The 14,674-nt window shown below is 36.3% G+C and overlaps 1 protein-coding gene across 3 annotated transcripts in view; it reads left to right on the top strand.

The window, feature by feature from the left end:
* Positions 1–13,415, top strand: part of PTPN20 (protein tyrosine phosphatase, non-receptor type 20) — a 50,502-nt gene extending 37,087 nt beyond the window's left edge. Inside the window, exons 6-9 of one of the 3 annotated variants that reach the window (XM_006916918.1) lie at positions 4,399–4,733; positions 8,249–8,464; positions 12,400–12,462; positions 13,307–13,415. In XM_006916918.1, coding sequence (XP_006916980.1) covers positions 4,399–4,733; positions 8,249–8,464; positions 12,400–12,462; positions 13,307–13,372 — 680 coding nt within the window. In that variant the 3' untranslated portion in view covers positions 13,373–13,415. The remainder of the gene's footprint in view (positions 1–4,398; positions 4,734–8,248; positions 8,465–12,399; positions 12,463–13,306) is intronic. The other 2 variants (XM_025050328.1, XM_025050327.1) reach the window with 2 other exon arrangements.
* The last annotated feature ends 1,259 nt before the right edge of the window (positions 13,416–14,674 follow it).

The following is a 14,674-nucleotide window of genomic DNA, read 5'->3' as shown; positions in this document are numbered from 1 at the left end:
GTGTTTTAATCATAAATGGATGCTGTATCTTGTTGAAGGCTTTTTCTGCATCTATTGATATGATCATATGATTTTTATTTTTTATTTTGTTTATGCGGTGTATCACATTAATCGATTTGCATATGTTGAACCATCCTTGTGCTCTGGGATGAAGCCCACTTGATTGTGGTATACAATCTTTTTATTATGTTGCTATATTCGGTTCGCTAATATCTTATTTAAGATTTTTGCATCTGTGTTTATGAAAGATATTGGTCTGCAACTTTCTTTTTTTGTGTTATATTTACCAGGTTTTGGTATCAGGGTAATATTGACCTCATAAAATGAGTTGAGAAATATTGCCTTCTCGTTGACTTTTTGGAAGAGCTTGAGGAGAACAGATATTAAATCTTCTTTGAATATTTGGTAGAATTCAGTGGTGAAGCTATCTGGTCCTGGATTTTTACTTTTTCGTAGGTTTTTGACGATTGTTTCAATTTCCATACTGCTGATTGGTCTATTTAGATTTTTCAGTTCTTCTTGATTCAATCTAGGAAGATTGTATTTTTCTAAGTACTGGTTCATTTCTTCTAGGTTATTAAATTTGGTCTTATTTACTTTTTCATAGTATTTTGATCCTATCCTTTGTATTTCTGTGATGTCAGTCGTAATTTCCCCTCTTTTATCCCTGATTTTGTTTATTTGTGTCCTTTCTCTTTTTTCTTTAGTGAGCCAGAAGTGTGATACTAGCCAGAAGTTTGTCAATTTTATTAACTTTCTCAAAAACCATCTCTTTCTTGCATTTATTTTTTCTATTTTTTTTCGATTTCATTTATTTCTCTTCTAATTTTGATTATTTCTTTCCTTCTCCTGACTTTAGGCCCTGTTTATTCTTCTTTTTCTAGTTTTTTAAGATGTAGCATAAGATTGTTTATTTGGGCTCATTCTTGTTTTTGGAGATAGGCCTATAACGATATAACATTGGAGGTCCTCTTATGACCACTTTTGCCATGTCCCCAAAGTTTCGATATGTTGTACTATCATTATTATTCATTTCTGTGTATCTCTTGTTCTCTCTTTTTATTTCTTCTGTGACAGTAGCATGTTGTTTAATCTCCATGTATTTGTGGTTCTTCCTGATTTCTTTTTACAGCTGATTTTCAGCTTCAAAGAATTATGATCAGAGAATATGGTTGGCATGATTTCAACCCTCATATTTGTTGAGGCTATCTCTGTCCCAGTATGTGGTCAATCCTTGAGAATGTTCCAAGTGCATTAGAGATGAATGTATAAGCGTCTGTTTTGGGATGAAAAGCTCTGTAAATACCAACTATGTCCAGTTGGTCTAATGCGTCATTTAAGGATGTTATTACTTTATTGATTTTCTGTTTCGATGCTCTGCCTATATCTGACAATGGGGTATTTAGGTCCCCTAGTATAATAATGTTTTGGTCTGTTTCTTCCTTAAGTTCTGTTAGTAATTGCTTTACATAATTTGGGGCTCCCTGATTGGGAGCATAGATATTAATAAGTGTTATGTCTTCTTGGTGCATGATTCCCTTTATCATTATGAAGTGTCCCTCAGTATCTTTCTTTGTCTTTTAATTTTGAAGTCTATTTCGTCTGATATTAGTACCGCTATTCCCACTTTTCTCTGAATGCCATTTGCTTGAAATATCATTTTCCACCCTTTCACTTTGAACCTATTGTCTTTGGAACTGAGATGTGTCTCCTGGATGCAGCGTATGGTTGGTTGGGTTTTGTTTTTTAATCCATTCTGCAACTCTGTGCCTTTTTATTGGTGAGTTCAGTCCATTTACATTTAGAGTGATTATTGAAATATGAGGTCCTCTTATAGCTATTTTATCTTTTGCTTTCTGGTAACTTGATGTTTTCATTACTTCCTTGTCCTTGTGTATCTGTCTTTTTTTGGGGGGGGTGGAGATTGGGTTTTGTGGGTTTTCCCTGTGATCCTTCTGGTTTTATGTTATATACTTCAGTTCTCAATCTTTGGCATATGCTTACCATTACAAATATGTAAAGGATAATTATATATATATATAAGCTGACCCCTTTCAGTATTTCCTGTAGTGAAAGCCTTGTAGTGGAGAATTCACTCAGTTTTTGTATGTCTGGAAAGGTCTTAATTTCTCCTTCATATCTAAAGGTGAGCTTAGCTGGATACATTATTCTAGGCTGGTAGTTCCTTTCACTTAATAGTTTAAATATTTGATTCCATTCCTTTCTGGCTTGTAAGGTTTGTGCTGAGAAGTCCAAGGGTAATCTAATGGATTTTCCTTTATAAGTTACCGTTTTCTTCTCCCTGGCTGCTCTGAGAATTCTGTCTTTGTCATTGATTTCTGATAACTTTAATACAGTGTGTCTTGGTGAAGGCCATTTTGGGTTGAGGTAATTGGATGTTCTGTTGACTTCTTGAATTCCAACCTCCAGCTCAATCCTTAGGTTTGGGAAATTCTCGTTAACTATTTGTCTGAAAATGCTTTCTAGTCCCTGCTCCTTTTCCTTGCCTTCAGTAATGCCCATTATTCTTACTTCGATATCACTGATCCTTTCCTCCATTTGGTCATTTCTATTTTCTATTTTCCAGCTTGCTATTTCATTTTTCATCTCTTGCAGTGTGTTCGTCATCTCCAGAATTTCTATTCTGTTCTTTTTGAGGGTTTCAATCTCCTTGCTAAAGAACTCATTCTGCCCATTTAGTTGTTTTTTCAATTCCTGAAATTGTTGATATGAATTGTTTTGGATTTGATTGGTTTTTTTCAGAAGTACCATTCTGAATTCTGTCATTTAAGTCATATATTTCTGTGTCTGTAAGCTTATTTACTGAAGATTTTTTTTCTGAGATGCCGTGTCACCTTGGTTTTTCTTGGTATAGTGGACTATTTCTTCACCTGGCATTAATAGAAATGAATTCTGGTTTTTTTTTTTTTTTCCAGAAAGAAGATTTATTATATAAAACTCTCTTTAGCCTGTTGCAAAGAAAGCGTTTTTCTTTTGGTTTCCAGTAGGTGGCGTCTAAGCCTCTCTGATCCCTATTTTATATAAAGTCTTAATAATGCCTTTTTTTTCCTCATACATATTCAGTCACGCTCGCTACCTGAGTCTCAGTTCCTGTCATTGTTCGTGACAGTTTTGCTTAGTGTTTGCTCAGACTCCCCTGGGATTCCCCGACCTTTCTCTGAGGAACTGAGGGGAGGAGCCCTCTGTGTTGGAGGATAGGGGCTGAGGTTCAGCTTCCATTTTGCTACTGCGGCTGGTCCCCACTTCTCTGCTTTCTGTCCTGATGCCTGGGCACTGCTGCCGGCTGCATAGAGATCACGGCTCTCCCAGGCAGGGCTGTTCAGGGATCTCTCCATACCTTCTCCCCTCACCCCTCCTCCCTCCTTGAGCTCTGGTTGCGGGAGGCAGTTTCTTTGTTTCTCCTTGTCTACTGTTATATTGGAATTTAAGAAGGGCTCTGTCAGAAATTGTTTGTGTAAGCCCCTGTTCAGTTATCATGGTCACAGCATATTTGCTATATAAGTGGTCCACATGACTTTGAGTAGTAGGGAGGGGCTATTGGTGAGGCCTCTAAATGGCGTACAAGGTCCCTCCTTTGCTGAGGGTATTTTTTCCTCTTCATTTGGGAATAGCCAGAGCTCCAGATGTCAATGTAAAGTGAAGAAAGAGCACCTGGCCAGTGGAGTTTATTAATGAGTCAAGTAGCTGGTTTTTCCCATATTTATTATAATATTTATTATAATACTCCATGTTAGATGAGTTCCGTGTTACTTGGAGTCGATCCCCTTTATATCATCCTTTGCCATAATACCTTTGGTTTGATTAGCATGCCACTTAATCAGGTGATGGTTGAGAATCAACATAACAGATGGCTGCCTTGTGTGTGAGGTATTGATAGAATTCTGTTGATCCTAGGATTTATATTTGATCAACTTTTATATTTTTCCCCCTGACCCCTGCTGCTTTGGACTTGCAAGTTGTCCAGATTTGTAGGAGAATGTCATTCACTTGCTCCCTCAGAGTGCTCCTTCTTTATGTGTCCAGTTGCAGACTAGTAGAATACCTCCCTTGGCCTAATCCTGCCTGTACTATATCTAACAGAAATCTCTCAAAGTGTCTGGATACTGATGGCATTCTTCTACATTTAGTAGAAACTGATTTTTTTTAAAAAACAAAACAAAACAAAACTCCCCTAATTGTGTATTTCTCAGGTCATGCCAATAGGTTTGGGGGAAGGGAAGAATTTAAGTTCATGAACTTAAATAAGCCCTTTGAAAAGCAACTCTATGGGTCAAGGAGATAAATGAGTTAACCTGTATGAAATGCTTTTGTAAAGTCTAGGTATGTTGCATCTCCCGCTTTTCCTTTTTTTACCAGATGTTTCTGTTTTTATAATAGATGATTCAACACGTGTTCCTCTTGGGGAAAACAAGGACTACATTAATGCTAATTATATTAGAATAATCAATGCTGGAGAAGAGTATTTTTATATTGCTACCCAAGGACCACTGCCAGGTACCACAGATGACTTTTGGCAAATGGTTTTGGAAAATAACGCTAATATTATTGTCATGATAACCAGAGAAATAGAAGATAGAATTATCAAATGCCATCACTACTGGCCCATTTCTATGAAGGAACCTTTGGAATTGAGAAACTGTCATATCTTCCTGGAGAACTACCAGATACTTCAATATTTCATCATCCGAATATTTCAAGTTGTGAGGAAGTCTGTAAGTTTAAAAAACTCAGTATCAGATATATATTTTATTATATAAGTGCACATGTCAGATCGAGAAGTTAAGAGTAGGATAGAATATAGACTGGGGATAATCTTTAAATGACTTACTTTTATTTCTCTCTAGTACCAGAAACTAAGACAGCACCACTTATACTTATGCTTAACCAAACTTTGGCTGGAGAGATGAAAAAATTGAAAAGAGGAGGTAGGGCAGGGAGAGTGAATATTGGAAGTTGCCTAATCCTGGGATGTGCTTTGGCTGCTTCTGCCTAGTGTGACAGATATGTATTGAGTTCTTAAGATATGCTAATCACTGTGCCAGGTACTGTCACTACTTACTGAGTAGTGGAGAGTTTAGTATGCTTACTGATACTTCTAGTTACTGTGCTCATTGGTAATATTGAGATCTGTATGGGGTGCTTTGAGGCTCAGGAGCAAAGGCATAGGATTCGAGGGAAGGTTTTTTGGAGGTGGTGACATCTGTGTTGAGAATTACCTGAATGAGAAAGACAAGAAGATGAAATACATGATTGAGATATAAAATAGCATTGGATATGTATTTAAAAATGTAAGTAGTCAAGTGTTTCTGAAACATAAATTTTCGATGCCAGGAAGTAATGAGAGGAAAGCAAGAAGGGACAAGCCAGAACATGAAATGTCTTGGATTTCAGCTAAGGAGCCAAACTGTATTATGAAGATAATTGGGAGACACTGAAGATTTTTAGTAAAGGTGCCATGATCAACTAGGGCAGTTAGCATTTAGATGGAAAGCAGAAACTTTGGTGTTTTTCAGATAAAATTGGCAGACTTATATATGACTTATAAGTAACAAAAGGAGTGGTCAAAATTATGCTATCTAATATGGTATCTACATGTGGCTATTTAAGTTTAAATGTAAATTATTTAAACTTACATAAGATGACAATTCAGTTTCTCACTTGCAGCAGCCACATTTCTAGTGTCTAGTCATATGTTACTAGTGGCGACCATACTGGGCCGCACAGATGACAGAACATTTACATTATTGTGGAAAGTTATATTGAGAAGTGTTGGTCTAGAATAATTTCATAGATTTCTTGCTCTAATAGGCTCAAAAAATAGAAAAGGAATGGTTTATAGGAGAAAGTGATGAGTTACATTGCACTAAGTGGATTTGATTAGCAGGTAGGTGATACATGTGTTCAATAGGTATGAAGGAGATGCAAGTAAAACAGGAAGCTTGAAAAAAGTGATGAGGTTTGGAGTCATCACCAAAGAAGCTGAATAGAGCACAGATAATGACCAGAAAAAAAGGTTGCTGAAGGCACTGAGGTTGGAACCCATACATTTGCAATTGCAGTAAAATATACAACTAGATGATTATTTTCTCCCCAGTAGCCTAATCATGGGGTTTCTGAATACAGGTTATGGGACTAGCCCTGGGTTGTATGTTATCCAGAATATGTGGCAAGATACAAGGGAAGAAAGGAGTTGACAGTTTAGTAAAAGAATGATTCAGATAATCAACTGTGAATTGTAGTAGAGAGAAAGTAAATATCTTCAGTTAATGTAGAGGCTTGAGGAGGAAGTTTAGCTACTGGGCAATAGCAGTGAGAAGATGAAGCTAAGAGATATGAAACTCAAAAGGAAGAGGGAGTTTATTCAAGGAGAAGGAATAGTCCATTGGAAATAGGAGTGGGCAGCAAGGAGTGTGTAACCTAATCTCTGTGCTCTATGGTACCTAAAGCCCAGGAGAATAAGTGGGCTCTGTTAGAGAGGGCTGCAGGGTGTAAAGTGCTTATGGGAGGCAAGGCAAGGAAATGGAAGAAACAATTAGGGAAATGATAAGGGTTTTTAAGAGTTTACTGTGGGATGGGAAACCTGTGTGCAAAAGAAGAAGTTGAGGAGAGGGAAGAGTAGGGAAGGATGGGAAAAGATAGATTTGAGGAGTATGAGGATGTTCAGAGCCCAGAGTGGAGATCAGGGAGGCCAAGAATAATAATAGTGGCTGACATAGCTGAAGAGCTTGCTGGCTGTATGCTAGGCATAGTGCTTGCTCTGTAAACCTGGGGTTCACCTGATTCCTCACTTCCCTAATACTTGTTTATTCCCTCATATTAACCAGGTATCATGTTCAGGAGATTATAGATCAGACACAGTCTCAACTCTTAGAGTACTTACAGTCTAGTGAGGAAGGAAGGCACCAAGCACATCAGTCCCAAATGACGTGTGATACATGCTACAAAAGGGGGAGGGCAGCATGCTTGGAGAATATAGGCCAGGTGGGAGGCACAGAGGAATGATCTGTCTGCAAGGATTCAAATGCTAGGGTCCACCTGTGGAGTCTTGACAAGGGGGTCTAGGATGGTGGTCTTTGGACTGAGGCCCACAAATCTTATAATCATGGGGTTCATGTTTGGAGAATCTGCATCAAGGGTTCTGACTTCATGGCTCTGGGTCAGGAAAGTGGTGAGGCTCACCTCAGTAGTTAACAGTAGCAGGAGAGTGGCATTTAACATCCTGAAATATGTGATAGGGTGAGAATTATTCTAAACTTGGTGCCTTCACAGGATTTTTAAGTATTGTTTTTATCATTCAATTTCATGTACTAATGATTCGAACTTGAGTTTTCTATTTGGAACTTAGGAAAAAGAGATGCATTAGGAGAAAGCAGAAGAGAAGTGAGAAACCCATTCTGAGTTTTTCCATGATGGTCTCCAGTGAAATAAAATGAAGACTTTACATTGGGGAGAAGGGTGATCCCTTTGGAAGCGATAATGAGTGAACTCCAAATGCTTTATCTGTCAACCCTGAGGAGAGTTTCATGACTCCACTTCCAGGGAGCTCAGAACAAGAGTAGGGGCTACAGTTCACTCACATGGTTATTAACTACCCTGTCCTCATTGCCAGAGGAAGTTGGTGCCCCCCAATCAAGCAACATGATAGCACCTACCTGTTTTAATTAAATTTAGTGTCATAATATTTAAGCTGATATACATCGCTATTCTATCTTATTTTTAACATGTTAGGCCATCTTTTGGATTCTCGTTTTTTCCTGCAGCCTCATGGTGCAGAAGAAAGATGATAGTTTCAGATTTAAGAGGCCTACTTGATAGCCTCAGCTCTAAACATGTGAGCCTTCTGACCTAGCATACTTCTTTCAATCACCCTAATCAATCACCTTACTTTTTCATCTGTTAAATGAGGATTAAATTAATCTCATTTAATGATGTGAACATTAAATGAGATAATGCATGTTAAGTTCCTAGCACGGTACCTGGCACATAGTAAGTGCTCAATTCATGTTACCTGTTAGTATTCTTATTTTTATTATTGTATTACCATATATATAGCCATTATTAATATTATTACTGGTATATTAGAAATTGAAATGAGATCTCTAACATAAAAATCGATAAATCTCTCTTCCTCTCTTCCTCTCCTTCTCTCCTCTCTTCTTCTCTCTCCTTCTCTCTCCTCTCCTTTTCTCCCTTGCTGCAACCCCCTTCCCACTCTCTTTTTCAACAGACTGGAAGTCGTCACATTGTAAAACAATTGCAGTTCACCAACTGGCCAGACCATGGCACTCCTGCCTCAGTAGATGGTTTTATAAAATTTGTTCGTTATGTGAGGAAGAGCCACCTTACAGGACCCATCATTGTTCACTGCAGTGCTGGTGTGGGCCGGACAGGGGTGTTCCTATGTGTGGATGTTGTGTTCAGTGCCATTGAAAAGAACTTTTCAGTAAGTGTGTGAATTAAACAGATAAACAGATGCTGTTAGTAAACACTCTATTTTTAGTCTCCTAATAGCTTAATACTAATATTTGGCCTTCAAGAGCAACTTCGTAAATAACACATGAGCTTTGGATACCTGCTTCTCATTTAACTGCTGCGGGTTCCTAGAGGTGGTTGTGAGGATTAAATTATATAATGCAAATGAATGGCTTAGGACAGTGTCTGGAACATAGTAGGTACACAGTAAATGTGAGTTCATTTTCTTTTTTCTTCCCTCCAACCCACAGATACAGTTTTTAGAATCTTATTAGAGAATGTCTATGAAATATGCTTGTTTTTATGAACAGAAGTACATGCATGTAAGAATGCTGGAAAAATGTAGACTTCAGAGTTAATTATAGGTCCCTAGGTTTGACTGCCAGTTTTGCCATGTACTGTAGAGTTTTAGTGACTTTGTACGAATTGCTCGCCTCTCTGAAATCCAGTTTTCTCATATATAAACTAATGATAATAGTACAGTTTGGGTTGAGTAAATCATTAGCAATTCTTTACTTTCCTCCTAAATTTGGAACCAGCTAAGAGATAGACAAAAGAATTAGACATTTGGTGATTATACTATTACCCTTATTTTTGATTAAACTAATTAGGCAATATGACTTTAGATCTGTGACCAAAAAGACTTACTTACTGAATTGTTTTTCTGTGTTGCAGAAGTGAGAGGAAGACATGTGTTTACTTAGCAGGCACTTGTGATTATGATAATTACAAGGAGTATGAAAATCCTCACCTCAGTCCTGAGAAAACAGGGGCTATGAGGCATATGCCCTGGTAGGAAAATTCTGCAGTTATGTTGGTGTCAGAACAAATGTTAGACTCCTTGTTCTCAGATTTTATGTAGTTATACTCCAACAGTGACAGACTGTCCCCTGTGACAGTAAATGGCTACATGGGTTCTGGAACTCACCATCCTCAGGCCACATTATGTGGGAGGGTAGAAAAATAGCCTCTTTCAGTAACTCTTAGAAGAGAAAGGAAGTTGTTTTTTTTTTCAGAAGCTTGAGCCCAGTATCTCCTAGCATTTCACTGTTTCTGACTGAGTTATAGCCCCTTCCCTGAACTAGCTAATGTGGGAGATGCTGGTCAATTTAGGTCAGTCAGGAGTATTCCAGGCCAAAAAGTTAAGAATGAGAGAGGAATAGGTTTCCAGAGCAAACTCAGGGCTTTATTACAAAAAAAGGATATAAACTAGGTGGCAAAAAAAAAAAAAAAAAAAAAAAAAAAAACAAGTTATAAAAAAAAAGACCAGTTCTCAAAAATGCTGAAAATTTAAATCTAATATTATTTATTGTTTTGTCTTTTTAGCAGAAAATACATTAGTATAATTTTTCTTTTATATGTTTTCCATCATAATTTTTTTGAGTAGTTTGTTTATATTTGTCTTTATTTTATATTCCTTATAGAAGCTGTAGAAACTGTAAATATTATATTTCGTGATCCTAAGGAGCAGTTTTTTCCCCACATTATACCTTCTTTAAACTCAAAATATGTTTTATAGTAAGTCATCTGTCAGTTTAATTGACAATGTTTTTCTTTGTGGTACATAAAATAATGATACATTTTACAATTAAGGATGCTTAGATTTGATGAAATATATAGTGGTTCAAAAAGAGGAAATATATCCCTTGTTTCTTTATTGGCTTTCCATAGAGCCTTGGACTGTCAAATATTCTTACTGATGCTCCTCTCTACTCTTTCCAGAAATTGTATCCACCAGAGCTACATAAAGTGTGGTCTTGGACCAGCACCAATCTGTGGATATTTGTTATCTGCAGCAAGATATGTTTATAGAAATTGAGAGTAAGCATTTAGAAACTTTCAGGGCAGTTTGATATATTGCTGTGACATTCAAGAGGATGATGACCAGTGGGTTTGTGGTGTCAAACAGAGTGTGGCTCAGTGTGCGTGTTGTGGAATTCACATGGGAGTCTTACATGCTGCAAGCTACATACCAGTCATATGTGGCTGGACAAGTTGTGACTTATGACATTTTAAGATTAGTTTATCAATTATAAAGCTCAAGGATATTAAAATCTGAGACTATATAACCACCTATTTCTTTTTATTAATTATTTTTATAGGCATTTTCATTTTTAATCATGGCTGCTTAAAAATCCTTGAAACTCTGGGAACAAATTAGCTCTTATCTTGCAGAAACTCTGAGAATGCTCTGTAGTTCACACATTCTCCACAGAACTTTCTCCTCTCACCATCTTCAGTGTGCAATAACAGTGTTAATTGTCAGTTACCATATTTTCACATAATGAAGTGAGTAATCTAAAATTTTACACATTAGCCTTTACATAATTAAAATTTCTTACTATACCATTAAGTACACAATTTAGTTCATCTGGTAGTTTTCTTTTCTTTTTTTTTGTATCAAAAATTTCTTGATGAAACAGGGGGTCTATTTACTTTCTGGCAAAAATTCCTTAATCTGCGTAACTACCTTAGACTGTTTTCTGGTCATTGCTGCTCTACTATCAGAGCATAATCCTACACAACACTTAAGCTCTAAATCACATTTCTTGACTATGTAGTACTTTGCATTTTTATACAGTTTAGAACTAGTTATGTTCGTCAGTAATCAAACTGAAAAAAGGAAGAATTCTTCCTTCGTATCACATCATGTTCAAATTACATATACTGAAAGAATCACTATGTTAGCAATATCTATGCATTCATTAGAGTGCAATGGTAAATAATTTGCTACCTTTGTTTCATAAATTGGTATCACTCCTTATCATTAACCAGTTTCTGAATTTGTCAAGCTTTGATATCATTAGAAAATGATACTTTAATTATCTTTTTGCCACATATTTATCCCAAATTTCCAAGGAAACATCTTTAACACAGTCTTTCACCATTGTCATGGCATCGTATATGGGGTTTTAGTCTTAGCAAATCAAAGTGCTATTTTGTAAGTCTCCAAAATAGTAATGCTACATGTGAAATATTGAACATCAGCTTCTGTTAGCTTTTTAATTTAATATTCTTTAAAATAATTCTTTTGTCTTTCAAATTATTTCTTTTTTCATGTATATGACGAGTAATTTTAATGGTTCCTTTGCTTTGTTAGCCAGTACACCTTTGCAATTAACACAAGTGTGTTTTAGCAATTCACAATCAATAATGGCTATAAACTCAATATGTGAGGAATCATAATTCCAGATAAAATTAACATGAACATGGTCTTGCTGCACATGACTAGTCCTCAGCTGGTATCGCATGTGACTTTCCAGACAAATTCAAAACCCAAGCTGGTCTATTTCCTGTTCTACTGATGACGCTTCTTGTTTCTGTGCCAGTGTCAGATTGTCATAAGAGTTTCTAAAACTTACTACTAGTTTCTGGACTTATCTCATTGTGGGCCAGCAACAGCTCTTTGCGAACCCGCACCAGCTCAGTGACTACACTGAGTAGTGCAGATCTCCATCACACGTGCATAACCTGGTGTTGGGCCAACCGTTGCTCAGGGTCTCTGTTTGAGTTGAGAGGGCTCTTTTTATGAGAAACAGCTGTGCTACTATCATGGCCAGAAAAAGTCTTCTATGCTTCAGAATTTTCCGGAAGTATAATGCTGCATAAAGTTCTCTTTTCGAACAACAGAAAAGTATACTCAGGGAAAAATTTGTTGTTATTTCTTCTGGAGAGCATTTCTTGTTATAAACGATTGCTTCCTGCTTTTACCTGTAAACCAATTTAAACAAGTCTTCCTTATCCATTAGACTAGGTTAAAAATAGTATATTTTCTTATGACTGAAAGTGAGAACTTTCTGGTTAAATCTTGAAATCTCTTTTACTGGAAAGCAGTATAGAGTACTCTTTTGGGCTTATGTTTCCTCCCCGTATGGATAATATAAAATTACTATCATCCTGTTGCAGTTCAACATCAAAAATATAGTGGCCCAAATGAGAGAACAACGTTATGGCATGATTCAAACAAAGGTAAGCTCTCACTTCATAAATTCTAATTTGAAGAATAACGAATATAAAGATTAACACTGTATATAACATTGCAATTTATAAAGCTCTTTTACCTACATGATTTTACTGAATTCTCACTTTTTGAGAATTTTGTTCTGATATTACTGATATAGAACTTTAAGTTCAGAGCAACGCAGTCTGTTCCATAAGGTCATTCAGATAACAAGAGGAGGAGCCAAGACCGAAGTCTTCTGGTGCCCAAACATAAGCTTTGTCTATAATGCCATGTTATTTAAATAACATATCTAAAGTTATTTTTAAATAAATTTTGGGGTAGCAGTTTTGGGATATTTACTTGCCACTGAAATATTAAAGTCATTGGCATGCCATAAATTGATATCATATATGTCACAGATTAGTTATTAATCATTGGGGAAGAGGATCAATAGAATATGGATAATGAAAATAAATAGGTACCCCTAAGTCTTTAGGTTTACCTGTTTTTAGGTCAATGTTGAATGATTCGAAACATTTTATTTGAACTAGTATTGTTTGTGAGACCTAAGGCTACATCTGAAAATTAAAGTTGGAAATTTGATTTATCCATGGAGATATAAGGAGATTGAGAATCAGGGTCCCCTCTGTTCAGTGAAGCTTTCAGTTAACTAGTTCTTGACCAAGAACTATATTGTGATCATTTATCTCCCTGGTATTTTAAAAAATCTTTTTATGTAAAGAAGTTCTGGGTTAAACTTTTGCCCTTTTAGGAACATTCTTTCGTGGTTGAAAATTATAAATATGTTCTCTGAAAGTGGATATTGGAATTCAGTTACTTAACATTCTGTTATTTTTCATATGTGTATAGGAGCAGTATTGCTTTTGTTATAAAATTGTGCTTGAAGTTCTTCGGAAGATTGTGACTTTCAATTAAGAAAGACTTCTGTTGCCTGACACTTGAAATTACCAAGTGGCTTGGAGCTTCCTCATAAAGAATACGTTAAAGCTGTGCTGTAGAGCTTTGCTTATGTGTACAATGTGCTTTCTTGGCATATCATTTGATTTTCTTTCTGACATCTCCCTGAAGGCAGCATCATTTGGTTTGGGGTGAACAGCGTTTACCCACTGGTCTTACTTCAGTTAGATCAAAATACCCTTTCACATTTGCCAATGAAACAAAATTTACTTAAAACAACTGCAGCCTATTTGGTTGAAGGGATTATAGAGCCCAATAAAGGACTTAAATTATATTCATTAATATTTATTTGGAAAGAAAGCTAACGGGAACTGAGGATTTCTAGGACCTTATAAAGCCTTGATTCTGGGAGAACATAGGGCCAGTAAACTGCAAGATCACATCATGACCTCTTACAGGCATTTTTAAGACATACGTATCCATGCTTTTTAGCTAGAGTCTGTACTTTTAGATGGTATTTGAATAACTCAGTTCACTAAAGAGTCCTATTAGGATGGTTTAACTTTCTATGCAAGTTGGATTTAATTTTCCTATACTTCCATGCTCTCACAGGGCCCCAGGGACTTCAGAGGACAAACTGCCTTTCTAGAGGCGCTGGACAAGGACCTGTTGGTCTGGGAAACATATTGTGGGTGGGCAGAGTTCCTCCTCTCCATCACATGAGCACACTGGTGAACAGTCCAAAACTAAAATAGATGTTTATATAGAAAGTCCAAAAGGAAATTTTTTCCTGGCTTGAGTTCTTTCCTATCCCACCCTAACACTTAACATATTACTTAGTCTGCTTTGTTGAGAGCAAATATCACATTCTACTTGCCTCTTACTCTTTGCCCTTTAGCTAACCAATAAACTTAGATAGAAGCATTATTATGTAATTCTGAGTATCTCTTATGCCAGATATATTTTTCAAACTAAGATCTATGATAGTTATTTTTTTCTTCAGTGTTCCATTAAATCATTTATTTCCATTACCGCCCCACCACTGCTGCAGCATTTAAAAGTTGGCTTTGGGAACCAAATTTTGGAAAACCAAATTTATAGTTATAAAAATGAAAACTTCCATATTTTGTTTTTGAAAAGATTGTGGCCATTATTACATTCATCTTATTATAGGACTTTGCCTCTACAATTGCAGTGATATTTTGGTCAAGGAATTTTAGTGACCAATTAGACTTGATTATAAACTATAAAGCAATTGATATTGTCTTTGTATAGTATAATTCAGCACAGATCAGAATATACTATGTATTCTATTGAGAA

Source organism: Pteropus alecto, unplaced genomic scaffold, assembly GCF_000325575.1.
Source record: "Pteropus alecto unplaced genomic scaffold, ASM32557v1 scaffold287, whole genome shotgun sequence".
Lineage (NCBI taxonomy): Eukaryota > Metazoa > Chordata > Mammalia > Chiroptera > Pteropodidae > Pteropus > Pteropus alecto.
This window is presented reverse-complemented; position numbering and strand designations above follow the sequence as displayed.